Source organism: Oncorhynchus clarkii, chromosome 28, assembly GCF_045791955.1.
Source record: "Oncorhynchus clarkii lewisi isolate Uvic-CL-2024 chromosome 28, UVic_Ocla_1.0, whole genome shotgun sequence".
Taxonomy (NCBI): domain Eukaryota; kingdom Metazoa; phylum Chordata; class Actinopteri; order Salmoniformes; family Salmonidae; genus Oncorhynchus; species Oncorhynchus clarkii.
The window spans coordinates 37,362,749-37,388,998 of NC_092174.1; the positions used below are offsets into that span (position 1 = coordinate 37,362,749).

General features: G+C 41.8%; 2 protein-coding genes across 2 annotated transcripts; both read right to left on the reverse strand.

Moving 5' to 3' along the window:
• Positions 1 to 873: 873 nt before the first annotated feature.
• LOC139387297 (5'-AMP-activated protein kinase subunit beta-2-like) lies at positions 874 to 10,624 on the reverse strand. The gene is made up of 8 exons (XM_071133411.1): positions 10,520 to 10,624; positions 9,565 to 9,748; positions 9,046 to 9,197; positions 8,823 to 8,916; positions 8,282 to 8,396; positions 7,739 to 7,872; positions 1,953 to 2,021; positions 874 to 1,759 (listed from the first exon to the last, which is right to left on the reverse strand). The coding sequence occupies exons 2-8, from the start codon at positions 9,715 to 9,717 to the stop codon at positions 1,682 to 1,684; spliced, it is 795 nt and encodes a 264-aa protein (XP_070989512.1). The 5' UTR covers positions 9,718 to 9,748; positions 10,520 to 10,624; the 3' UTR covers positions 874 to 1,681.
• A 2,799-nt stretch (positions 10,625 to 13,423) lies between these two features.
• Positions 13,424 to 26,250, reverse strand: LOC139386823 (mitochondrial adenyl nucleotide antiporter SLC25A24-like). The gene is made up of 10 exons (XM_071132649.1): positions 25,802 to 26,250; positions 24,288 to 24,414; positions 23,985 to 24,072; positions 21,764 to 21,875; positions 18,775 to 18,933; positions 18,379 to 18,531; positions 17,331 to 17,438; positions 15,577 to 15,744; positions 15,146 to 15,296; positions 13,424 to 14,846 (listed from the first exon to the last, which is right to left on the reverse strand). Exons 1-10 carry the CDS (start codon positions 25,982 to 25,984, stop codon positions 14,665 to 14,667), a joined length of 1,431 nt encoding a protein of 476 aa, XP_070988750.1. The 5' UTR covers positions 25,985 to 26,250; the 3' UTR covers positions 13,424 to 14,664.

Below are 26,250 nucleotides of genomic sequence, written 5' to 3' on the forward strand. Positions count from 1 at the left end.
TAGCCCGGCAGACACGCGGAGCTGGAATATACCGCACCGGGCTATGCACCCGCACTGGAGACACCGTGCGCACCACTGCATAACACGGTGCCTGTCCGGTCTCTCTAGCCCCCCGGTAAGCACAGGGAGTTTGCGCAGGTCTCCTACCTGGCGTAGCCATACTCCCTGTTAGCCCCCCCCCAAGAAATTTTTGGGGCTGCCTCTCGGGCTTCCTTGCCAGCCGTGTTCCCTCATATCGCCGGCTCCTCTCTCCGGCTGCCTCAGCTCTCCTAAGTGCCTCCACCTGTTCCCATGGGAGGCGATCTCTTCCAGCCAGTATCTCCTCCCAAGTGTAACAGCCCTTGCCATCCAAAACGTCCTCCCATGTCCATTCCTCTTTACGCTGCTGTTGCTGCCTGTTGACACGCTGCTTGGTCCGTTGGTGGTGGGTGATTCTGTAACGGTTTTCTTGATGCGAAGGAGAGTCGGACCAAAATGCGGCGTGTAGATTGCGATCCATGTTTATTAAACAAACGTAAAACACGAATCAAAATACAAACACTACAAAATAATAAACGTAATGAAAACCGAAACAGCCTAAACTGGTGCAAACTAACACTAAGGACAGGAACAATCACCCACAACCACACAGTGAAACCCAGGCTACCTAAATATGGTTCCCAATCAGAGACAATGACGAACACCTGCCTCTGACTGAGAACCATATCAGGCTGAACATAGAAATAGACAAACAAGGCATGAAACATAGAATGCCCACTCAGATCACACCCTGACCAATCAAAACATAGAAAATACAAAGTAAACTATGGTCAGGGCGTGACAATCCTCCATTTAGTCTAGTCACTGTCCAATTACAGTAATAACAAGGAAGACCCTGCAGAATCCTCCATTTAGTCTAGTCACTGTCCAATTACAATAAAAATATGGAGAAAGAATGGGACACTATTGGGACACTAAATCCAAGCCAGAAACATTCAACTGCCCTCTTTCCGTGTACATAACCTTTCAAAAGCTAATTTAATAAAACGTCATGTTGATTATATGTGTTTTACAGTCCCATCAGCAGACTTGTCTTCAAACCCTTATGTTTTTAATGGAACCAAATGTTCTTTCTACGCACCCACAAAGAATCTAAGGCTGCGTTTACACAGGCAGCCCAATTCTGATATTTTTTCCACTAATTGACCAATCAGATCAGCTCTGAAAAAGATCTGATGTGAAAAGATCTGATGTGATTGATCAAAAGACCAATTAGTAGAAAAAAAGGATCAGAATTGGGATGCCTGTGTAAACGCAGCCTAAGTGCTGCACACACAAACACACACAGTGGTTTCTTTCAGTCCCTTATTGCTATTCAACTATGGGTGCATTATGGGAAAACGCCACAGTCCACTTTCAGTATTTCTCCTTGTGGACTCCTTGTGAAGTCACAGGCTGAAGGTCAAATGACACCCTATTCCACATTGAGTGCACTACTTTGAACCATTTGCTGAGTGCTACATTGTGTAGTGCACTCTACAGGGAAAAGGGTGTCTTGAGATTTGCCCCCCAGTCTCAGCCACAGGCCCCCAGCTCTTTTGTAAACTGTTAGTTTAGTCCAATCTCAACTACATGTCATGGATAAACCCAGCGCAGTATTAACATGCTGCCCTCTATAGCACTGTGCACCTACACACACAGGTTAGATGGGCTTGTAGAGCAGAGATGTGACGTACTTCTTCTTATACCTGTGAGTCGCACTGAGCACCATCACTCCATCCTGAGGGAGAGGACAGATAGAGAGTGTGATTGTGTGAGACAGAAAAGACAGACGGGAGGGGACGGGAGAGAGAGAGAGACAGACAGACAGACAGACACTAATGCTATGTTATGCTATGGATGAGACTATTACTCAATCCATAAGTATTGCAGTAAGAAGTGGGATAGAGGATGCTGCTGTCCTCCTACAGTACCTTTATTGAGAGCGCATACAGATGGTTGAGCATCACATGGTTGGGTTCAGGCAGCAAGGCTGGGTCGCACTGTAGGAGAGGAAGAGAGAGAGAAGACGAATAAGTAATCAAGATGGTTCCAAATTGGAATTTACAATGCAGAGATGGGAGAGCGAAAGAGAATGAGAAAGGGAGAGAGAGACAGAGAGAAGATCAGAGAAGATGAGGGAGAGAGAAAGAGGAGAGAGGGAGACAGAGAGAAGATCAGAGAAGATGAGGGAGAGAGAAAGAGAGGAGAGGGGGAGACAGAGAGAAGATCAGAGAAGATGAGGGAGAGAGAAAGAGGAGAGAGGGAGACAGAGAGAAGATCAGAGAAGATGAGGGAGAGAGAAAGAGGAGAGAGGGAGACAGAGAGAAGATCAGAGAAGATGAGGGAGAGAGAAAGAGAGGAGATCAGAGAAGATGAGGGAGAGAGAAAGAGGAGAGAGGGAGACAGAGAGAAGATCAGAGAAGATGAGGGAGAGAGAAAGAGGAGAGAGGGAGACAGAGAGAAGATCAGAGAAGATGTGGGAGAGAGAAAGAGAGGAGAGGGGGAGACAGAGAGAGAGAAGTATAATATTAAGAAATGCTACAGAAGGAAAGTAGTATAAACCTACCAAAAAACAATTAGGCAACAACCAATTCTATCCCATTTAGACAACTTCCTGGACAAAACGTTCCACTATAATAGTGGAGGTGTAAACTTGGCAGTAGAAAACCTAAACATTATATTTGACCTCTCAGCTTCCCTATCAAATCTAAAAATGTAAAACAGAAAACCGAAGAAAACTAACAACAATGACAAATGGTTTGATGAAGAATGCAAAAATCTAAGAAAGAAACTGAGAAACCTAGTCAACCAAAAACATAGAGACCCAGACAACCTGAGTACACGCCTTCACTATGGTGAATCACTAAAACAATACAGAAATACACTACGGAAAAAGAAGGAACAGCAGGTCAGAAATCAGCTCAATGTAATTGAAGAATCCATAGACTCTTTCCACTTCTGGGAAAATTGGAAAACACTAAACAAACAACAACACGAAGAGTTATCTATCCAAAACGGAGATGTATGGGAAAACCACTTCTCAAATCGTTTTGGCTCTTTAACAAAGAACAAACAACAAAAACATAGTCTACATGATGAAATACAAATCTTAGAATCAACTATTAAAGACTACCAGAACCCACTGGATTCTCCAATTACATTGAATGAACTACAGGACAAAATACAAACCCTCCAACCCAAAAAGACCTGTGGGATTGATGGTATCCTCAATGAAATGATAAAATATACACACCTCAAATTCCAAATGGCTTAAACTCTTTAACATCATCCTCAGCTCTGGCATCTTCCCCAATATTTGAAACCAACGACTGATCACCCCAATCCACAAAAGTGGAGACTCATTTGACCCCAATAACTACAGTGGGATATGTGTCAACAGCAACCTTGGGGAAATCCTCTGCATTATCATTAACAGCAGACGCGTACATTTCCTCAGTGAAAACAATTTAACTGAGCAAATGTAAAATTGGCTTTTTACCAAATTACCGTGAGACAGACCTCGTATTCACCCTAACTGACAAACAAACAAAACAAAGGCAAAGTATTCTCATGCTTTGTTGATTTCAAAAAAGACTCATTTTGGCATGAGGGTCTGCTATACAAATTGATGGAAAATGGTGTTAGGGGAAAAACATAACACATTATAAAATCCATGTACACAAACAACAAGTGTGCGGTTAAAATTGGCAAAAAACACATTTCTTTCCACTGCCACACCCTGATCTCTTTCACCTGTCCTCATTATTGTCTCCAACCCCTCCAGGTGTCGCTTGTTTCCCCAGTGTATTTATCCCTGTGTTACCTGTCTCTCTGTCCCAGTGTATTTATCCCTGTGTTTCCTGTCTCTCTGTACCAGTGTATGTATCCCTGTGTTTCCTGTCTCTCTGTACCAGTGTATTTATCCCTGTGTTTCCTGTCTCTCTGTACCAGTGTATTTATCCCTGTGTTTCCTGTCTCTCTGTCCCAGTGTATTTATCCCTGTGTTTCCTGTCTCTCTGTACCAGTGTATTTATCCCTGTGTTACCGGTCTCTCTGTACCAGTGTATTTATCCCTGTGTTTCCTGTCTCTCTGTACCAGTGTATTTATCCCTGTGTTTCCTGTCTCTCTGTACCAGTGTATTTATCCCTGTGTTTCCTGTCTCTCTGTACCAGTGTATTTATCCCTGTGTTTCCTGTCTCTCTGTACCAGTGTATTTATCCCTGTGTTTCCTGTCTCTCTGTACCAGTGTATGTATCCCTGTGTTTCCTGTCTCTCTGTACCAGTGTATTTATCCCTGTGTTTCCTGTTTCTCTGTACCAGTGTATGTATCCCTGTGTTTCCTGTCTCTCTGTACCAGTGTATGCATCCCTGTGTTTCCTGTCTCTCTGTACCAGTGTATTTATCCCTGTGTTACCGGTCTCTCTGTACCAGTGTATTTATCCCTGTGGTTCCTGTCTCTCTGTACCAGTGTATTTATCCCTGTGTTTCCTGTCTCTCTGTACCAGTGTATTTATCCCTGTGTTACCGGTCTCTCTGTACCAGTGTATTTATCCCTGTGGTTCCTGTCTCTCTGTACCAGTGTATTTATCCCTGTGTTTCCTGTCTCTCTGTACCAGTGTATTTATCCCTGTGTTTCCTATCTCTCTATACCAGTGTATTTATCCCTGTGTTACCTGTCTCTCTGTACCAGTGTATTTATCCCTGTGTTTCCTGTCTCTCTGTACCAGTGTATTTATCCCTGTGTTACCGGTCTCTCTGTACCAGTGTATTTATCCCTGTGTTTCCTGTCTCTCTGTACCAGTGTATTTATCCCTGTGTTTCCTGTCTCTCTGTACCAGTGTATGTATCCCTGTGTTTCCTGTCTCTCTGTACCAGTGTATGTATCCCTGTGTTTCCTGTCTCTCTGTACCAGTGTATTTATCCCTGTGTTTCCTGTCTCTCTGTACCAGTGTATTTATCCCTGTGTTTCCTGTCTCTCTGTACCAGTGTATTTATCCCTGTGTTTTCTGTCTCTCTGTACCAGTGTATTTATCCCTGTGTTTCCTGTCTCTCTGTACCAGTGTATTTATCCCTGTGTTTCCTGTCTCTCTGTACCAGTGTATTTATCCCTGTGTTACCGGTCTCTCTGTACCAGTGTATTTATCCCTGTGGTTCCTGTCTCTCTATACCAGTGTATTTATCCCTGTGTTACCTGTCTCTCTGTACCAGTGTATTTATCCCTGTGTTTCCTGTCTCTCTGTACCAGTGTATTTATCCCTGTGTTTCCTGTCTCTCTGTACCAGTGTATTTATCCCTGTGTTACCGGTCTCTCTGTACCAGTGTATTTATCCCTGTGTTACCTGTCTCTCTGTACCAGAGTATTTATCCCTGTGGTTCCTGTCTCTCTGTACCAGTGTATTTATCCCTGTGTTTCCTGTCTCTCTGTGCCAGTTAGTCTTGTACGTTCAAGTCAACCAGCGTTTTTCCCATTTTCCTGCTTTGCCTTTTCTCCTTTTTCCTAGTCCTCCCGGTCAGGACTCCTGACAGTAAATCTCAGTAAGACAAAAATAATGCTGTTCCAAAAAGGTCCAGTCACCAGGACCACAACTACAAATTCCATCTAGACATCGTTGCCCTAGAGCACACAAAAAACTAAACATACCTCGGCCTAAACATCAGCGCCACAGGTAACTTCCACAAAGCTGAGAACGATCTGAGAGACAAGGCAAGAAGGGCCTTCTATGCCATCAAAATGAAAATAAAATTTGGCATACCAATTAGGATCTGGCTAAAAATGCTTGAATCAGTTATAGAACCCATATGGTTGAGAGGTCTGGGGTTTGCTCACCAATCAAGAATTCACAAAATGGGACAAACATTTATCAAAAATATTCTTTGTGTACAACGTAAAACACCAAATAATGCATGCAGATCAGAATTAGGCCGATACCCACTAATTATCAAAATCCAGAAAAGAGGCCGTTAAATTCTACAACCACCTAAAAGGAAGCGATTCCGAAACCTTCAATAACAAAGCCATCACCTACAGAGAGATGAACCTGGAGAAGAGTCCCCTAAGCAAGCTGGTCCTGGGGCTATTGAGAAAGGCCGCCGTAGGCAGACCTGGCTCTCAAGAGAATACAGGCTATGTGCACACTGCATACAAAAGGAGGTGGAAACTGAGCTGCACTTCCTAACCTCCTGCCAAATGTATGACAATATTAAACAAACCCAATTTTGATAAACTCTCATATATACTGGGTGAAATACCAGTGTGCCATCACAGCAGCAAAATGTGTAACCTGTTGTCACAAGAAAAGGGCAACCTGTGAAGAACAAACTCACCCCACAACCCATATTTATTTTGATCTATTTGCCCTTTTGTACTTTAACTATTTGCACATAATATAACATTTGAAATGTATTTATTATTTTGGAACTTTTGTGATTGTAATGTTTACTGTTAATTTGTATTGTTTATTTCACTTTTGTTTATTATCACTTGCTTTGGCAATGTTAACATGTTTCCCATGTCAATAAAGGCCTTAAAGTGAAATTGAATGTGAGAGAGAGAGAGAGAGAGAGAGAGAGAGAGAAGAACAGAGTCCCCTCATCTAGCTGGTCCTGGGGCTGAGTTCTACTAACACGCTGAATCCTCAGAACCAGAAAATCCAATGAATCGGAATAAACCAAATTACAACTCTGTCAAAACAAAACTACATTACTTATTGACAGTGGCATAAAATACTTAAGTAAAAATACTTTAAACAAGAGAGCATCCCTGGTCATCCCTACTGCCTCTGATCTGGCGGACTCTCTAAACACATGTGTTTCGTTTGTATATGAGTGTTTGAGTGTGCCCCTGGCTATCCGTACATTTAAAAACAAATCAAGATTGTGCTGTCTGGTTTGTTTAATATAAGGAATTTAAAATGATTTATACTTTTACTTTTGATACTTAAGTATATTTCAAACCAAATACTTTTAGACTTTTACTCAAGTAGTATTTTACTGGGTGACTTTCACTTTTACGTGAGTCATTTTCTATTAAGGTATATTTACTTTTACTCAAGTATGAAAATTGGGTACTTTTTCCACCACTGCTTATTGGGGAGCACAATCGACAGTACACCGTGGCAAACTATTTGACCTTGGTTACTGATCAAAACCTTAGAAAACCCTTGAGAAAGTACAGGCTCAGTGAGCACCGCCTTGTCATTGAGAAGGATAGACACAGGAAAACCTGGCTCCCTATAGAGGAAAGGCTGTGCAACCACAGCAGAACCCGAGACAGAACTGCATTTCCTGACAAAATTTTAAAAATATAAAACAATTAGACAGTGTGATTTCCCCAAATGTGAAACCCTTACTCAAGGTTTCAAAGACCTCTCTGATGAGAATAAGCTACCCGTCCTGTTGGGGGAGGACGCAGAGAGCTGTGGGTTGGCAGCACACTACATTGCTGCCAGACAGAAGATGAGGGACAGTGTGTGACAGACCTACTAACATGCACATGTCCTCTATGCCATTGTTATTGTTCAATGTATGGTTATATGGTTTAATTATGTATGGTTGTATGGTTTAATTATGTTAATATTGTAAATCTCCAAAGTAAGCTTTGGTATTATGCACATTGTTACATCATGACAATAAAGCAAATGTAATTGAATAATTGAGAGACAGAGAGCGAGAGAGAGAGGGATAAAGAGAGAGAGACTGAAACAGAAGGAAACTCACAGAGATGTTAGTGTCCTTGTTGAGGATGACCTGGAGGAGGTGTGGGGGGAGGATGGGCGGGGCTTTGGAGCGTTCCTCAGGCCTGAACATGTACTGCTCCTGTCCATAGGGACCTGGAGGGGAGCTGGACAGGTCTAAGGACACACAATGACACACACAGCATGTCATTCATATACTCTCAAATGGTGACTGATTTCCTGGGTTTTCATCAACTTAAATAACTTATCCTAAACACCTGATCAGGATTAAATATTACATCCTTCCTTGAGGTAATCACTGATCTGAAAAGGCTTGAATGGTGATAGGATGGAAACCCTACCTTCTCTTACCCAATCATGTACAGATCAGTGATTACCATGAGGAAGGAAACTTGGCCCAAACTTGCATGACCTTAAGTCGGCACCTCTTGGTCAGTACAAGGCTATGCTTAACCCAAAGGGACAACAGGGGATGAAAACCCTGCCTTCACTAATCCAATCAGAAATAGATAAGGCTATACAAGCTTAATGTAAAGGACAACAGAGGATTAGAGCCTCTACTGACCTGAGGTGTCGGTAGACTCCAGAGAGTCCACCTGCAGAGCATCAAACACCTCAAAGTCCGACTGCTTCACCTCGATCAGGTTGTTGATGGTGCCCAACTGGCTGGTCACCACAGGCTGCGGGAGGGAGTGTTATAGCAGGGTTAATAACAAATAAACCATGTGGATGGAACACCAAAACAAGGGAGTGTTATAGCAGGGTTAATAACAAATAAACTGTGTAGATGGAACACCAAAACAAGGGAGTGTTATAGCAGGGTTAATAACAAATAAACTGTGTGGATGGATCACCAAAACACAGCTGAAAATAGCTGCACTGTTGTATTTGAAAATTATTATTAAACCTTTATATGTTCAGGTTAGGCCTAAAATAAAATAAAAATGACATCATAAATGGAAATAAGTCACTGACTTTATTGTGCTATCCCTGTCACATTTCAAATGGATGTACTGTGTGTATGTATTTTTTAGGCAAAAAATAGGCAAAAAAAAGTATATCAATCTAGTAGTCTAGTTTAAGCCAGAGCCATATGTAGGGTTTACCTCTGAGGGGTCATGAACCCACTGTCCGTCCACAAAGAACTTGTACTGGTGCTCTCCCTCTGGCAAGTCCAGGATCGCTACAAAGTCATTGTGGCTTGGCGAAGAAATACTGTGTTAATACACTGCTAATGCACTATTAACTGTGTCAAAGTGTTGTCACTAATAAAATAGTATAACAGCAATACAGTATGCAGGCCAGGGCCTCTCCTTTCCCCTGCCCTACCTCTTATTGAGGTGGATCTTGTTGCCCCAGTTGTTAAAGGATCCAGCGATGTAAACCTCCTTCCCTCCTCCGGCCCAGCGGATGACCGTGGGCCTGGACTGAGGCCCGGTCTTCACCAGGTCATCCAGGTCGGGCTCCTCCTTGTCCGACACCTGACGGGAGAAAAGAAACTCAGTTTAAATCAAAATGTGGAAATGACAAGGGCTCTACTTTTTTTGTGATTCCTCGCATATTATCTCCTTGGAAGAAAAGGTCCAAAGTCCCTCACATTGGACCTTCTTCTCCAGTGGGTTTTGAGGAGGCGAGGAGAGAGGAATCGATAAAGATGAATTGAGAAAGAGCCAAGGTTTATCTCACTTGGCTAATATGGCTTCTACTTCTCTTCCCATCGTCCTCTTCTTAATCTGAACCGGAAATGTACCCCCCCCCCCCCCCTGCATCTGTTGTTCATGCAACTGTTTAGTGTGATGGTCTTTACGCCCCTGCCCCCAAATATCCTATGTTCCAGAGCAGAGGTACCTTGGAGGACCCCAGGCCGTGTGTGTTGAAGATGTTAGGGTCATCAGTGCTGTCCACCATCTTGCTGGGCTCGTGGTCTTTGTCTCTGCTGTCAGAGCGATGGGCCTTGGCGCCATGGCGGTCTCCGGACATCCGGTCGCCTGTGTTACCCATGATCCTTTACTAAGTTTCCTGCCAGGACAAGCTGAAAGACAACATACAGTCATCATCATCATCTTACAAACAACAAGACATAACTTGCCACCCAAACCAACCTCTGAACATTACTTGCATATTTCAGATTAGTTAGATAAGGTCAACAACAGCAGGATGCTTGATGCAGAGAGACTAAGGGGGATTGGATATATGTTTTGCCTTGTCAACAACAGGATGCTTGATGCAGAGAGACTAAGGGGGGATTGGATATATGTTTTGCTTGTCATTTGAATAACTAGCTAATGTTAGCTAGCTAGCTATACAGAATTTCCAGCAAATCTATGATCAATGTGTACAGTTGCTGACATTGGTAACAGAGCTGAATATTGACTGTACTTAGCTAGCTAAAGTTACTCATGTTGAGCTAGCTATCTAAACAGCTGACTTGTTACCAGAATCGGAAGTGCTCTGCTCGGCCCACCACCAGCTGGCTAGCCCACTCCTGACAATCAACAAGTCGGGTCATGGATGTGCTGCTCCACGAGCACGAAGAAACAAACTTGAACGACCAAGCAATCTGGCAATAACTATAGTCTAGATCAGAATACAGAATTGAACAAGGCAAAGGCTACAGTTAGTTCCCTTAGCAGTTAGCTAGCATAAATCGCTCCCCCTGACCCCCGCAGGGAATATTTTTTGCTGCCTCAATACCTATCGTGGGCTATACTTAGGGTGTGATTGTGAAATGCCAACCAGTGACAATGCTAACATCATGACATGCCATGTTGATCAATCGGTTCTGTATGGGACAGTTACTCACCAAATGACACGATTCGAAGTTTGTTTAACACTGAGTCCTCCTCTTCAACTTTGACGTCAACATTCTTCTTCACAATGTTATTCCACCAACTACGGATCCCCAGCAGGACAAACTATGCAGTCATTGGAAAAAATAGATAAACCTGTTTCATGAACAGAAATAGTGAAACACCTAACCCAAGATCAGATAGAACTGGAATTAGCATATATCGTTAACCAGCAACACACATATACAGTGCTTTACGGCAAACCAGCCCTGTGTACTGTGTCATATTTTACCAATAGAAACGTTTAATTTTCATTTGTGTCATTTATATAAGAACATAGATTAATAGACATCACCCACAGTCAGTAAAATGGTTGTATTTCGGACTTTTTACGTTCACTACTGAGAAAACGCCAGTTACTGAGTGGATGTGCAGGAAACATGGCCGTGTCGAGTGAGTCGCAGCATCTCCAGTATGATCATCCTTTGTGTGCTTCAGGAGTGTCATGAAAAATGAAAGAGACATGAAGTCATTCATTATTTCATATAACTAAATATTCCCAATTAGGAGCTTAGTATAACGTGACTTAATCAACAGTATTGTAATGTATTTTAGAGAATACTGTACAGTAGACCAGCAGAAGCTTAGCACTGATGGAAAACTTGTGTGGTTATATCATATAATAATATATGCCATTTAGCAGACACTTTTATCCAAAGCAACTTACAGTCATGCCTGCATACATTTAACATATGGGTGGTCTAGGGAATCAAACCCACTACCCTGGGGTTACAAGCACCTTGCTCTACCAACTGAGCCACAAAGGACCATTATTTCTTCTAACGATACCTATTTCACATACATTTGAGGTTTCATACCACCAGACACAGAAAATCACAAGGCTGACAAAAAATCAGTCCACAAAAACAACAATCAAAGCTTACTAACCAACAGTCCAGTCAGAGCCTTGCTGATATTGTGAATGCCTGACTTTTTACTCTTGGACTATTTGCTCTTTATAACATCATCTGCTGACACATCAGCTTTGAACTCACTGCTTGATCATGGCGCTCCCTGACGCTGGAGACCCTCTCCTTCCGGCCTGTGGCTTCCTCATCATCACTGGTCCCAGGGGACTCCATCTGTAGCTCCCCTGGAGCTATGGGAACGACTAGGGTCATCACTGGCCTGCTTCTTGGGGAGTGGGAATAGGACTGAGGGGCAGAGGAAATGCAAGACAAGGCATTGGGTTACAATTCCAGTTATAAGTTAGAACTTTATTTAGATTATTTTATCAAAGTTGTGTTTTGGGTTGATGTTATACAGAAGTTGGATTAGCCTAACACAGTATATTAGCTGAGAAGCATACGTTTAATAAAACAACATGCACAAGGCATTGCTACATGTGTTAAGAAACCCTAGATAGAATCATCGGCATGTGAAAGACAGTCATTAATACCTTCTTCTCTGACTTCTGTGATCCTCTTCTTAACCTTCGGGAACTCTTGATTATCACCAGTTATGTACTTATAAAAATAAAATAAAAATGTAGTTTTTAGAAAGCTTATCAAGTGTAGGGATTCCTGGAAAAGAATGTGTTTAATACATTCTCTCTTCCAGAATCATCTAAATGAATGCAGACCTAAATTGATCTCATTAGCTATACATTCCATCCTTTTGTTAAATATACAGTTCCTTTTTTTCCTTGTAAGATTTTTTGCATATTGAAAGCCAAAGGTCTTACACTTTTCTGAACTTTGATCTCACAGCTTGGTCGATAGACATCTTGTCATCCTCAATAACCTTTTCAATTATTTAACCCTCCTGGTGTGTTCTGGTCGAATTGGATCGATTTCCAAGTTTTCTCTCTGAAAAATGTAGTTAATTTAATCTGATTGTCATAAGGTTCCATGACTTTGTCCACACAGGTCATCTGAACACACAAAATATATTTTGATGATTTCCATGACATTTTGGGTGTTTTATTTCACTTTTGTACACCTGTGGTGTTCCTGGTCAAAAATGACTGGTCATTAGAAATGAATGGGTGAGACTACAATTATTGTATAAAATTGAGGTCAGGCACATGCCCATTCATCAGATAGACACACTTCCTCTCCCAGACCCCCACATGCATGTGTGTTTGATCACACACACACATACCTCACTGCCCTTCTTGACATCCATGGCAACCCCCACTGGAACTTTTCCCCAATAGAATCTTTCCCACACGGGAAGCACACCTGTTGGCATTCTCACAAATAATTGCAACACTGTTTCAATAATGTATATAATTTTTCTCACAGCTCTGGTATATAAAGCTTTTTTGAGGCCTTGCTCACAATTCATTCTGTGGCAGCACAATTATCAAATTATACACTGTATGTGAGGCTCTTGATCATATCTTTGAGGAGGAGAGAGGCCAGGAAACAGACAGTGAAGATGCATTAGATGAGAAAGTAGTCTGTGATAAGTAGCACAATATGTTTCATCTGAGTATTTATTATAGTCAAAATAATCCATACATTATGTTTTTTGTACTCAAAAACGAGTTGTATGAGCTCAGGTCAATGAGGCCTACAGGCCATAAAAGCAAATAGAAGTTCAAAACGTGTAATGTTCACAAGAATTTAAGTTGATAAAAAGATCTAACACAATATATGTATTGATAATATGATAATATATGTATTATTATGGATTTATAATCAGCTATAATGGGGCGGCCATTTTGGACCAGGAACACAGAATTAATTAACATGAAACCGAGGGTTTCCGAGGGTTTCTCCTATACAAATAGCCAGAGCCTTTAAAAACGTATTATATTTTTGAAAGAACATGATAAACATCCACTTACCATTTGTAGTAGTAGTAGCCCTCCTCAGCTCTATAGCCTAGAAATAAAAGTTCTGGGAGCACTGTTTTCTGTTTTGTTTTATTTCAAACAGGTTCATCGCGTTTGATCGATTACGTCAAAAGAAGTTTGAATCATCTAGAAATGACAAATTTAAATTTCATCATTTACGGGACACAGCATTCACAAACTTGCACTGCGTTTGTTGTAAGCCCTCTAGATGGCGCCATGCACACAGCATTGAGATAGAGGTTTAGCCTTTGCAATGGGAGCACTCCAATCCTTTCCATTGTCAACATTGATTCTTGGACAACTGTCTGTAAACACTTGTATTGACCCATAACACATGCATTGCTTTTCTTTCAGTCTAAGTTTTGTGAGCTCAGTGAGAACATTCATACATCGCTCACAATGTCAATCAATTCAGGTATAACCGTATTACATACTCAAACATAATTAAGACATTGAGGCAACATAATAACAATTGGTCTAACTCTAAATGTTAACTGCGTGCATGGCATGCACGTGTGTGTGTGTGTGTGTGTGTGTGTGTGTGTGTGTGTGTGTGTGTGTATATGTGTGTGGGGGGGATGGGATTATTCTGAATTCCAGTATTAACAGATTGAATTTCTGTTTTTAAGACTTTCCCTCAGCTCCATTCATGATTGACAGACAATATTTGCATGCAAGTTTGTAAGTATATATATTTTGCTAGGGATACAGCTTAACAGTCAAGAACAACAATGGAAATACATATGGGGGAAAAACACATGAAAAACATAGCATTGAGGCTGTTGTAAATTACACTGAAAGTGTAAAAAACATCAATAAAAACCAACCAAATAAAAGATACAATTATGATATTTAACTGAGGTTAAGGCACACTTAAATAATAATATAATCGCTTACGTGCGCATGGAGTACTTCATATTACAGAAGAACAGAAAATACTTTAGACAAAGCTCTCAACAGTGTTCACCTGAATACCTTCTCCTTTCCCCCTATACAGTGTAAGACCCATAATGCAGTTCTTCTCAGTTATATTGCACCATCTTTTGTGTTGGATATGTCTCATATCGCTGTGCGTTAAAGGGGTGAATGTCATTTTTGGAGTTTACTGATATGGCCCAGTTTGAACTAGCCTTAGCTTCTCCTTGCGAGGCTCGCAGAGCGAACGTGATCTCGATGTTTGGCTACGCGAGAACATAGAAGTCTATGTGCAACACAAATCTGGTTGACTGTCTAAAAGATCTAACGATCTAACAACCTATTTCACGATCCCTGCATCATTCGGAGATGGATCATTCCTCATTTTGAGATCCCCAGGCCGGTCTTCATGTACTCGTAGACCACATAGCTGATGCTCACAGCAGGAATGACTTTCATGAAGTTGGGCAGGATACCCCGGTAGAGTCCAAAGAACCCCTCGTTAGCCAGGATCCCCTTCACTAGCCCACTCATGGTGGACTTGTCTGACGCATCCAGAGTTGCTGTGAAACAGATAGTGAAAGACAGGACGCAGGAGTAAAATAAAATGTTAGTTTGTTCACACTCACTACCTCAGGTTGCCACTTAGTTTCTCTCTCATGGCAATCAGGTGATCTCTGTTTTACCATACAGTAAAAAAAAAGTATTTTATGATTAAGTAGCAGATGGTTTTATTCATCAAATATTTATTTCTGCGCTGCTGGAGAGCTTTGACAGTAAATAGGTGAATTTTGTATGTCCATTGTTTTTCGTCTTCAATCAATAAAGTAGTAACAGATGCATGTTGATTGTCATGTATTACCCTGCGCCTGCATGCGTGTGCGGAGCAGGGCGAGAGGGTAGCTGGCCAGCTGGCCACACGTGCTGGAGATGGTGCCACATCCTAACAGCACCAGGATGCCAGGGTTGGCCGTGTCTTTGGCATAGCGGGACAACCAGGCATTCTTCAGGCTCTAGGGTACACAAACACAGAGTGGGGCAATCAACAAGGATCATTTAGGGATGAGACTGCCACCACAGGAAATCAGACAGTGGTCACAATGTTGTAAGCCTTCCCTCATTTAGACAAATGCAATTCAGTGGATTCACTGGATTTCATTCTTAAGTCCTGAAAAACTTGTAAGATGATGGAATTCTCTGTTTTAGTAATACATGTCAGTGAACTGTAAAGCATTGTGTTACTGTAATGAGGAATAGCATTGACTCAGTGATATGAATCCTCAGCCTGCAGACCTCGTAAACAGCTAGGTCGATGCCAGCATAGGGAATGATGCCTATCATGTTGGGAGTGTAGCCTTTATAGAAGGCTTTGATGCCCTCTTTCCTCAGAATCTTCTTGGCACAGTCAAACATTCCATTATACTGGCCAGTTTTCCCCAGAGTCAGTCTGGTCTTCATGACCTAAAAAGAGGAAACAGAGAGGGTGAGTAACCGTGTAAATGCACTGCTTTACGAGAAGCCAAAATGACTGGTGTGCCATCTAATGCCACTATCTAGCGGGACAGAAGTTTGAGCCTATTTACGTGGCTTATTTGTCATGAATACATAGTAACAACACAAAGATTTGCACTCTTGTTTCAACTTTTACGCTCGAGATACAGTGGGCTCCAAAAGTATTGGGACAGTGACCATTTTTTATTATTTTATTGTATTCAAGCACTTTGGATTGTAAATGATACAATGACTGAGGTTATACATGACAATCAACATGTATATGTTACTACTTTATTGATGGAAGACGAAAAACAATGGACATACAAAAATCACATTTACTGTCAAAGCTCTCCAGCAGCACTGAAATAAATATTTGACTAATAAAACCATCTACTACTTAATCATGTAAATTCACTTTTTTAAAACTCTGTCACCTTTAATTTTAGGGTATTTTCATCATAGTCACCTCATTTTAGGGGACCAAAAGTATTGGGACAAATTCACTTATATGTGTATTAAAGCAGTCAAAAGTTGAGTATTTTGTCCCATATTCACAGCACGTAATGACAATATTAAGCTTGTGACTCTAGTAACTTGTTGGATGCGTTTGCAGTTTGTTTTGGTTGGGTTTCAGATTATTTTGTACCCAAATAGAAATGAATGGTAAATAATGTATTGTGTCAGTTTGGAGTTACTTTTATTGTAAATAAGAATATAATATTTCTAAACACTTCTACATTAATGTGGATGCTACCATGACTACGGATAATTCTGAATGAGAAAGTTAGACCTACAAATATCATACCCCCCAAAAATGTTACCTTCCCTGTTATTGTAATGGTGAGAGGTTAGCATGTCTTGGGGGTATGATATAAAATGCTACCTTCCCTGTTATTGTAATGGTGAGAGGTTAGCATGTCTTGGGGGTATGATATAAAATGCTACCTTCCCTGTTATTGTAATGGTGAGAGGTTAGCATGTCTTGGGGGTATTTACAAATCTTATTTACAGTAAAAGTGACTTCAAAATGACACAACACATTGTTTACCATTCATTTCTATTGGGCACAAAATAACCTGAAACACAACCAAGACCAATATGTAGAGTCACAAGCTTGATGTAGTCATTGCGTGCTATGAATATTGGACCAAATACTTAACTTTTTACTACTTTAATACACATACAAGTGAATTTGTTCCAATACTTTAGGTCCCCTAAAAAGTTCTGTACGGTTATGGATGAAAAACCCTCAAATTAAAGTTGACAGTCTGCACTTGAACCTCATAGTCACTGTATCATTTACAATCCAAAGTGCTGGAGAATAGAGCCAAAATGACAACAAATAAATGTGTCACGGTCAATACTTTTGGAGCTCACTGTATTTCTGAGAAGTTGCATTTCTCTATCACCAAGATCAAAATGTTTCATGAATGACACGTGATGAAATTGACCGCAGAAGACGGAAATGTCTTTGGAATGTTAATAGAATACTTGATGAAATGAATTCCAGAGACCTGAAAGTAACATTGGGAGGTGACAATGGGTGGTCTCACCTCCATGGGGTAGATGGACGACTGGGCCGTGGCGCCTGCCAGAGAGCCAGCCATGAACCTCTGGTAGGTCTGGACCTTCTCTCCCTCTGGTGTCAGCAGCTTCTTATACTGACAGGAGAGAGATGCGTCATGAAGACAACACAGAGATACTATCACACATTTACCCTTTCATCCATCTTCCCTCTTTTTCTCTGTCCGTCTTCCCTCTCTCGCTCTGTCCGTCTTCCCTCTTTTTCTCTGTCCGTCTTCCCTCTCTCGCTGTGTCCGTCTTCCCTGTCTGTCTGTCTGTCCGTCTTCCCTCTCTCGCTCTGTCCGTCTTCCCTCTCTGTCTGTCCGTCTTCCCTCTCTGTCTGTCCGTCTTCCCTGTCTGTCCGTCTTCCCTCTTTTTCTCTGTCCGTCTTCCCTCTCTCGCTCTGTCCGTCTTCCCTCTCTCGCTCTGTCCGTCTTCCCTGTCTGTCTGTCTGTCCGTCTTCCCTCTCTTGCTCTGTCCGTCTTCCCTCTCTCGCTCTGTCCGTCTTCCCTCTCTGTCTGTCCGTCTTCCCTGTCTGTCTGTCTGGCTGTCTGTCTGTCTTCCCTCTCTTCCTTTGGCTGTCTTCCTTCTCTTTCTCTATCTGTCTTCCCTCCCCATCTCTGTCCGTCTTCCCTCCCCGTCTCTGTCCATCTTCCCTCTCTCGCTCTGTCTTCCCTCTCTCTCTGTCTGTCTTCCCTCTCCATCTGTCTGTCTTCCCTCTCTGTCTGTCTGTCTTCCCTCTCTGTCTGTCTGTCTTCCCTCTCTGTCTTCCCTCTCTTTCTCTCTCTGTCTGTCTTCCCTCTCTTTCTGTCTTCCCTCTCTTTCTCTGTCTTCCCTCTCTTTCTCTGTCTATCTTCCCTCTCTTTCTCTGTCTGTCTTCCCTCTCGCTGTCTGTCTTCCTCTCTCATTCATGTTTCCTTTCCTCGCTATCGTTTGATTCATTTCTTCCTGCTTTCCATATTTCACTATGTCTTTCTCTCTAGGTCAACCTCTTTTTGTCTACCTCCATCAAAGTAAAGATATGAAACAGTGTCCAACCTGTTCGTAGGCCATGAATTTGATAGCGGTCTCAGGGGCGATCTTTAACACGTTGATCCCGTTCCCTCGCCATAGTGAGGCCACGCCCCCTTCCTTAATCATCTGTTTGAATCCTCCCAACAGGGTGATCCGGTTGGACTTGGAGGAGTGGACCTGAAACACAACCACAGGCGTTGTAGATTAGACAATACTGATGGATAGGTAGCATTCCTGTAGTGCTTTTCACTATGTCTCCAACACTTCACTTTGTAAGGGGTTGTAGGCCTAAAAAAAAACTCAAAACAAAATGTGTAAGGTTTGTGATAAGGGTTATAGTTAGAAGTTAAATCATATAAAGCGGTCTACTTTCGGCCTCCATAGAGTGGTCAGACTGTGACAACCTTTCCGGTGCTCTACCTGCATGAAGACCTTCACCCTGTCCAGGGGGGCGGTGCCTGTGCGAGAGACCGCCCCGGCCATCGCCCCGGCAGCCAGCTGTTTCCACCAGCCTCCCGAGGTCTTCTCCTCCTCAGTGAACTCATCAGGGATGGCAATGCTCTCTCCTATGTCCAGCACCTGGTGAATAAAACATATTAGCTTGAACAGGTGCCAAACTGCTGGGACAGGAATTCTGTACGATCAATAAATGTATTCTTGTAATAATTCTTATAGTAAACTGTTCAGTCGGTCTTTCATGTTGTTCCAACTTCCCATTCTTCATCAGATTGCCCATAAGATAACCTTCGAGCTATAGTAAGTAACAGATGTGGTCAATACAGTGCCAAGACCTAACCAGACTGCTACCTTCTCAACCAGCAGGTCTATTCTCATACAGTGCTGAAACTGTCTACCAACACCTGCTACAGATGTAGTATCTTCATTTGACCAGTTTTGTCAAAGGACAAAATAATACTGCAGCAGAACAATTAGAATATATATTTTTTTAAAGTGATAATTTCTAACAGGAAATTAGTTTTGATAGGCTACAGTACAGACGTGGCCAAAAGTTTTGAGAATGACACAAATATAAATTTTCACAGAGTCTGCTGCCTCAGTATCTTTAGATATTTTTGTCAGATGTTACTATGGAATACTGAAGTATAATTACAAGCATTTCATAAATGTCAAAGGCTTTTATTGACAATTACATGAAGTTGATGCAAAGATTCAATATTTGCAGTGTTGACCCTTTTTCAAGACCTCTGTAATCCGCCCTGGCACGCTGTCAATTAACTTCTGGGCCACATCCTGACTGATGGCAGCCCATTCTTGCATAATCAATGCTTGGAGTTTGTCAGAATTTGTGGGGTTTTGTTTGTCCACCCGCCTCTTGAGGATTGACCACAAGTTCTCAATGGGATTAAGGTCTGGGGAGTTTCCTGGCCATGGACCCAAAATATCTATGTTTTGTTCCCCGAGCCACTTAGAGCCTTATGGCAAGGTGCTCCATCATGCTGGAAAAGGCATTGTTCATCACCAAACTGTTCCTGGATGGTTGGGAGAAGTTTCTCTCAGAGGATGTGTTGGTACCATTCTTTATTCATGGCTGTGTTCTTAGGCAAAATTGTGAGTGAGCCCACTCCCTTGGCTGAGAAGCAACCCCACACATGAATGGTCTCAGGACGCTTTACTGTTGGCATGACACAGGACTGATGGTAGCGCTCACCTTGTCTTCTCCGGACAAGCTTTTTTCCGGATGCCCCAAACAATTGGAAAGGGGATTTATCAGAGAAAATGACTTTACCCCAATCCTCAGCAGTCCAATCCCTGTACCTTTTGCAGAATATCTGTCTGTCCCTGATGTTTTTCCTGGAGAGAAATGGCTTCTTTGCTGCCCTTCTTGACACCAGTCCATCCTCCAAAAGTCTTCGCCTCACTGTGCGTGCAGATGCACTCACACCTGCCTGCTGCCATTCCTGAGCAAGCTCTGTACTGGTGGTGCCCCGATCCTGCAGCTGAATCAACTTTAGGAGACGGTCCTGGCGCTTACTGGACTTTCTTGGGCGCCCTGAAGCCTTCTTCACAACAATTGAACCGCTCTCCTTGAAGTTCTTGATGATCCGACAAATGGTTGATTTAGGTGCAATCTTACTGGCAGCAATATCCTTGCCTTTGAAGCCCTTTTTGTGCAAAGCAATGATGACGGCACATGTTTCCTTACAGGTAAACATGGTTGACAGAGGAAGAATAATGATTCCAAGCACCACCCTCCTTTTGAAGCTTCCAGTCTGTTATTCAAACTCAATCAGCATGACAGCGTGATCTCCAGCCTTGTCCTCGTCAACACTCACACCTGTGTTAATGAGAGAATCACTGACATGATGTCAGCTGGTCCTTTTGTGGCAGGGCTGAAATGCAGTGGAAATGTTTTTTGGGGGGATTCAGTTCATTTGAATGGCAAAAAGGGACTTTGCAATTAATTGCAATTCATCTGATCACTCTTCATAACATTCTGGAGTATATGCAAATTACCATCATACAAACTGAGGCAGCAGACTTTGTGAAAATTAATATTTGTGTCATTCTCAAAAATTTTGGCCACGACTGTAGGCTTTAGTTTAGGTCCATTTTGGATATACTTGAATGACGTAGTGGAGAACAATATATATCTTGTGTAATTAAACTATATATAACAGAGGTTGTTGATGTGTTTGGCTGCATTTCAGAGACATTTTTGTACCTTTGAATATTCGCAGTAGTATGACATTTATTATGTTTGGTGCTTTAGCGTTTGAGCGAGAGAGAGAACTGTAGGTGTTCAGTGAATTTATGGAAATCACGAAGCTCATTTGAATTCTCAGTAACAGAGTGATCAAATGAAGATACTACATCTGTATCCCACCACAAACAGTGACACAAGCAGTAACAGTAACACCATTTTAACAGGTAGTCTCAACAGTATGTTATGGAAGCCGCTCACTATTTGCTAGAAATAAACTTTGCAAGATAACCCTGCTGGAGATAAGCAAAAACAGTACATTTTTCTGATGAAAGTCAAAAGTCAAAGTCAAAGTGGAAACAGCACTGTACTCCACAGTTTGACAGTTAAACGTCTGTTACAGAGAATATTCTAGGAGGCCTACATTCACTGTACTGCTTGATCTGGAGGCTGCTTTAGGTAATCTGTGTCTTATTATTTTAGCACTGTGGTGAAGCTGTTGGTCAATGCATTTCCATGCATTTACAAGGCCCAAAGACAGACACAAACATTATCTCAATCTGAATTATTAATGGCCCTTAATTGATTTGAAAAATTGGACAGGAGTTTTTATCCCATATTGTTGCTTACACCCATCAAGTTCCTTCATTCCTTCAAGAGACGGACGTGTGATTGCGTGTGTGTGCATGTGTGTGTGCTGTGTTTGTGTGGCGTGTGTGTGCACTAGGACTGGGTGACCCCACTGACCGTGGAGTGTTTCCAGTAGCGTACGATCTCGTTCAGGTTATGGGCAGGGTTGAACAAGAAGTGATCCCTCCACTCGTTCCAGTCCACCATCATGGTACCATCGATGTCCATGCTGCAAAGGCAGGATATGAGGTTAAAGAGCAGGATAGTAACAGTACTAGCCTGGTTGCCATTCTGCATCTGCTTTAGCCAACTTTACTACTTTTGTTGCAGCCCAGCACTAACACTGATTCAACAAATCAATGATTTTCTGATTAGTTGATTAGTTTAATCTAAATTCTTAGAGTAGGGCTGCACGATATGGGCAAATATTTTCATCAAATATTTGAATTGTGATTTGATGTGCGATAACAATCTAAACAGTTAGGTAAATTGTTGGAATAATATACAGTACCAGTCAAACGTTTGGACTCATTCAAGGGTTGTTCTTTATTTTTACTATTTTCTACATTGTAAAATAATAGTGAAGACATCAAAACTATGAAAGAAAAAAATATGGAATCATGTAGTAACCAAAAAAGTGTTAAACACATCAAAATATATTTTAGATTCTTCAAAGTGGGCACCCTTTGCCTTGATGACAGCTTTGCACACTCTTAGGATTCTCTCAACCAGCTTCATGAGGAATTATTTTCCAACAGTCTTGAAGGAGTTCCCACATATGCAGAGGACTTTTTGGCTGCTTTTCCTTCACTCTGCGGTCCAACTCATCCCAAACCATCTCAATTGGGTTGAGATTGGGTGATTGTGGAGGCCAGGTCATCTGATGCAGCACTCCATAACTCTCCTTCTTGGTCAAATATCCCTTACACAGCCTGGAGGTGTGTTAGGTCATTGTCCTGTTGATAAACAAATGATAGTCCCACTAAGCGCAAACCAGATGGGATGGCGTATCGCTGCAGAATCCTGTGGTAGCCATACTGGTTAAGTGTGCCTTGAATTCTAAATAAATCACTGACCGTATCACCAGCAAAGCACCCCCACACCATCACACCTCCTCCTCCATGCTTCACGGTGGGAACCACACATGCAGAGAACATCCGTTCACCTATGCATCTCACAAAGACACAAAGTTTCTTGGCCCAAACAAGTCTCTTCTTATTGGTGTCCTTTAGTAATAGTTTCTTTTCAGCAATTTGACCATGAAGGCCTGATTCACACAGTCTCCTCTGAACAGTTAATGTTGAGATGTATCTCTTACTTGAACTCTGTGAATAATTTATTTGGGCTGAAATCTGAGGTGCAGTTAACGCCAATGAACTTGTCCTCTGCAGCAGAGGTAACTCTGAGTCTTCCTTTCCTGTGGCGGTCCCCAAGAGAGATGGTTTTTGCAACTGCACTTGAAGAAACTTTCAAAGCTCTTGAAATTTTCCAGATTGACTGACCTAAAGTAATGATGGACTGTCATTTCTCTTTGCTTATTTTAGCTTGCCATAATATGGACTTGGTCTTTTACCAAATAGAGCTATCTTCTGTATACCCCCCTATCTTGTCACAACACAACTGATTGGCTAAAACGCATTAAGAAGGAAAGAAATTCCACAAATTAACAAGGCACATCTGTTAATTGAAATGCATTCCAGGTGACTAACTTATGATGCTGGTTGAGAGAATGCCAAGAGTGTGCAAAGCTGTCATCAAGGCAAAGGGTGGCTACTTTGAAGAATCTCAAATATAAACTATATTTTGATTTGTTTAACACTTTTTTAGTTACTACATGATTCCATGTGTTTTTTTCATAGTTGTGATGTCTTCACTATTTTTCTACAATGTAGAAAATAGTAAAAATAAAGAAAACCCTGGAATAAGCAGGTGCGTCCAAACTTTTGACTGGTACTGTAAATAGAATGACTTCTATTAAGAAGCAAAGTGGAAAGCAGCATCATTCTGGTTTGGACCAATCGGTTGACTGCATTTGACCCAACAGAACCGCATGCAAATGTATAGTAAATCTAACAGCATGGAGGAACTGCACTGCTTAAGTGACATGGGGCGGGGCTTGTTGTGTGTGGGAAACAGCTGAAAGAGAAGAAAAACCTGAGTAAACTATAAAAGCGGACATTACCCACGGCTGAGATGCGTTTCCAAATATTGCGATATGGATCTCTTGCGATATGGATATTGCACATGTCAATATTGCGATTTCAATGTAAATTCGATTTATTGTCAGCCCTGGGTTAGAGTACGAAATGCAAGCAATGAGTGATTTATGAGTACAAACCTTTGTAGGATGGTCTGGGCCTCTTCCTGGGTGATGTCCATGCCCAGCTCTTCAAGGGACTGCTTAATCTCAGAGGCATCGATGCGCCCTGGAGGAAATTATGGAGGCATTTCAATGTGTTGTTTAAGTACATTCTGTACCTAAATGCTGATGAGTATGATGCTTGTTCTATCATGCCTTGTTGCTTTATAACAGTGATATTATTACATTGATATGAGAACTGTGTCATTCTGACAGGTCTCATCATGTACTGTTCTTCTTCTAAACTATTCAAATAAACGTTTCATATAAAAATGATAATACCGTCGTTGTTTTTGTCCAAGCTCTTGAACGTAAGGCGCAGTCTCTTTTCATGCTCTTTCAGATATTTGTTGAACTCGTTGAAGTCAAGCCCTCCATCTTTGTTTTTGTCACCGGACGATACAATTTTCTGTGCAGACACAAATGAGAGGCTTTTTTTATTTGCCTCACTCTAGTAAGTTTAACCCTTCATTGCCTATGAAGCAAGCTACTCTGCAAGGTTACTCATCACACAAGACTCAGGAAACCCTGACAAAGACAGGAACTGTATAACATTCCTATACTGTGTATTGTTATAGAGTTGATGAAACTGTGGAGCTACAAGAGCATGCTGTGCACGTGACTGAATACTGAACGGTAATGAATATTTCAAACTGTCTGGAGATGACTTAGTCAATGGGATGGGGATGTTCCACTGTAGCTGGTAACAGATACCAAAATATCTGTTTTCATTCCCTGGTACTGTGGAGGAAGTAGCCTTTTCTCTCCTTCGACCAATGGTGCACTAGTTCTCAGCGTTGACTAATTCTCTGAGAACTAGTGCAACATTGATCGATGACAGAAAAGTCTAATGACGAAAGTGATGAACTATTCTGTGGATGTCATATTGACGATGAAACCGACCTGTGTGTCCCGCAAGTTAAACCAGCCCCAGGCCTGTATCCACAAAGCATAGACTAGGAGTGCTGATCTAGGATCAGGGCCTCATCTGTCCATATAGTCCTATTCATTATGATCTAAAAGGCTAAACTAATTCTACACTTTAAAAAAAGGGTTCCAAAGGGGTTCTTTGGCTGTCCCTATATAGGAGAACCCTTTTCGGTTCCAGGTAAACCCATTTTTGGGTCTAGGTAGAACCCTATGTGGAAAAGGTTCTACACGGAACCCAAAACGGTTCTACTAGATTCCAAAAGGGTTCTACCTGGAACAAACAAGGGTTCTTCAAAGGGTTCTCCAATGGAGACAGCCGAAGAACCCTTTTAGATTCTAGAGAGCACCTTTTTTCTAAGAGTGTAGATCAGCAATTCTACTCTGAGAATGTGTGGATACAGGCCCATGCCTGAACTGATAACCCCAGGCACTGCTCTATCTCTCCTGGATATGACACGTGACAGGGGAGGAACTGGTTGGAAGACTAAAGTTTAGATAGAACAGTACTTAGTTTATATAAAGTTCTAATTACAGGACACATGCACATACTACAGGAAAATGCCCTACATATGAGTGAATGGATGAATAGTCTAAGGGAATGAGAATGTCATATGTTCATTTAATTGTTACCTATATGTCCCACTAGCTTGGTCCCAGATCTGTTTGTGCTTTTGCCTACACCGTTGTCATTGTAAAGCCAATGTTTTGCATGACAATTCCATAAGGAGTTGGTAAAATAGCAGAAAACGAACTGGCACCCAGGCTAATGTCCCACTCCCATTTGAATCACTGAGCTATGTATAATAATAATTGAATAGATTGCTTGGAAATAGAACATAATGGCTCTTCATTGCATGTGCATTTACCTGCGCTGCACCTTTGCGGAATGATATGCCCATTGCGGTTAGACCTGCTCTCAATTCGGCAACATCCACCTTCCCATCCTTGTTGGTGTCCAGTTTATCGAACAGGTCCTGGTATGACCTTTGACTGTCGGGATCCCAGCATCGGGAGTCCGTTAGTATAAATCCTCTTATAACCTGATACATTGTTGCGGTTGGCAAAGAGGCAATAGATTGGGCCTTGTCTATCTTTTTCAGAAAGTTGAATGCATAGCAATATTGAAAACCACAGCTTGGGAAAAGATAGCCATTGGTATGCGGTCTGTCGTCTTAATCAGTCGGTCGTTGTAATTATCTCCGTTCGCGACAAGATAAATAACGATGAACGAAATTTGTGACGACGATCTGACACAGCTCCATACTCCCAGCAAATACTGCTGCATATCCAGCAAATAACCTGAAATCCACTAATC

Bases quoted from the DNA above. Each gene is read 5' to 3' on its own strand.
- LOC139387297 (XM_071133411.1), bottom strand. From the start codon at position 9,717: ATGGGTAACACAGGCGACCGGATGTCCGGAGACCGCCATGGCGCCAAG. The intron at 7,873-8,281 runs GTCAGTAGAGGC...GTGTGTCCTTAG, and splicing joins GGAGTCTACCGACACCTCAG to ACCTGTCCAGCTCCCCTCCA. The intron at 2,022-7,738 runs GTGAGTTTCCTT...CCTCTCCTACAG, and splicing joins ACAAGGACACTAACATCTCT to TGCGACCCAGCCTTGCTGCC.
- LOC139386823 (XM_071132649.1), bottom strand. From the start codon at position 25,984: ATGTATCAGGTTATAAGAGGATTTATACTAACGGACTCCCGATGCTGG. The intron at 18,934-21,763 runs GTCAGTGGGGTC...TTTATTCACCAG, and splicing joins GCTACTGGAAACACTCCACG to GTGCTGGACATAGGAGAGAG. The intron at 18,532-18,774 runs GTAGAGCACCGG...GTTGTGTTTCAG, and splicing joins GGGTGAAGGTCTTCATGCAG to GTCCACTCCTCCAAGTCCAA.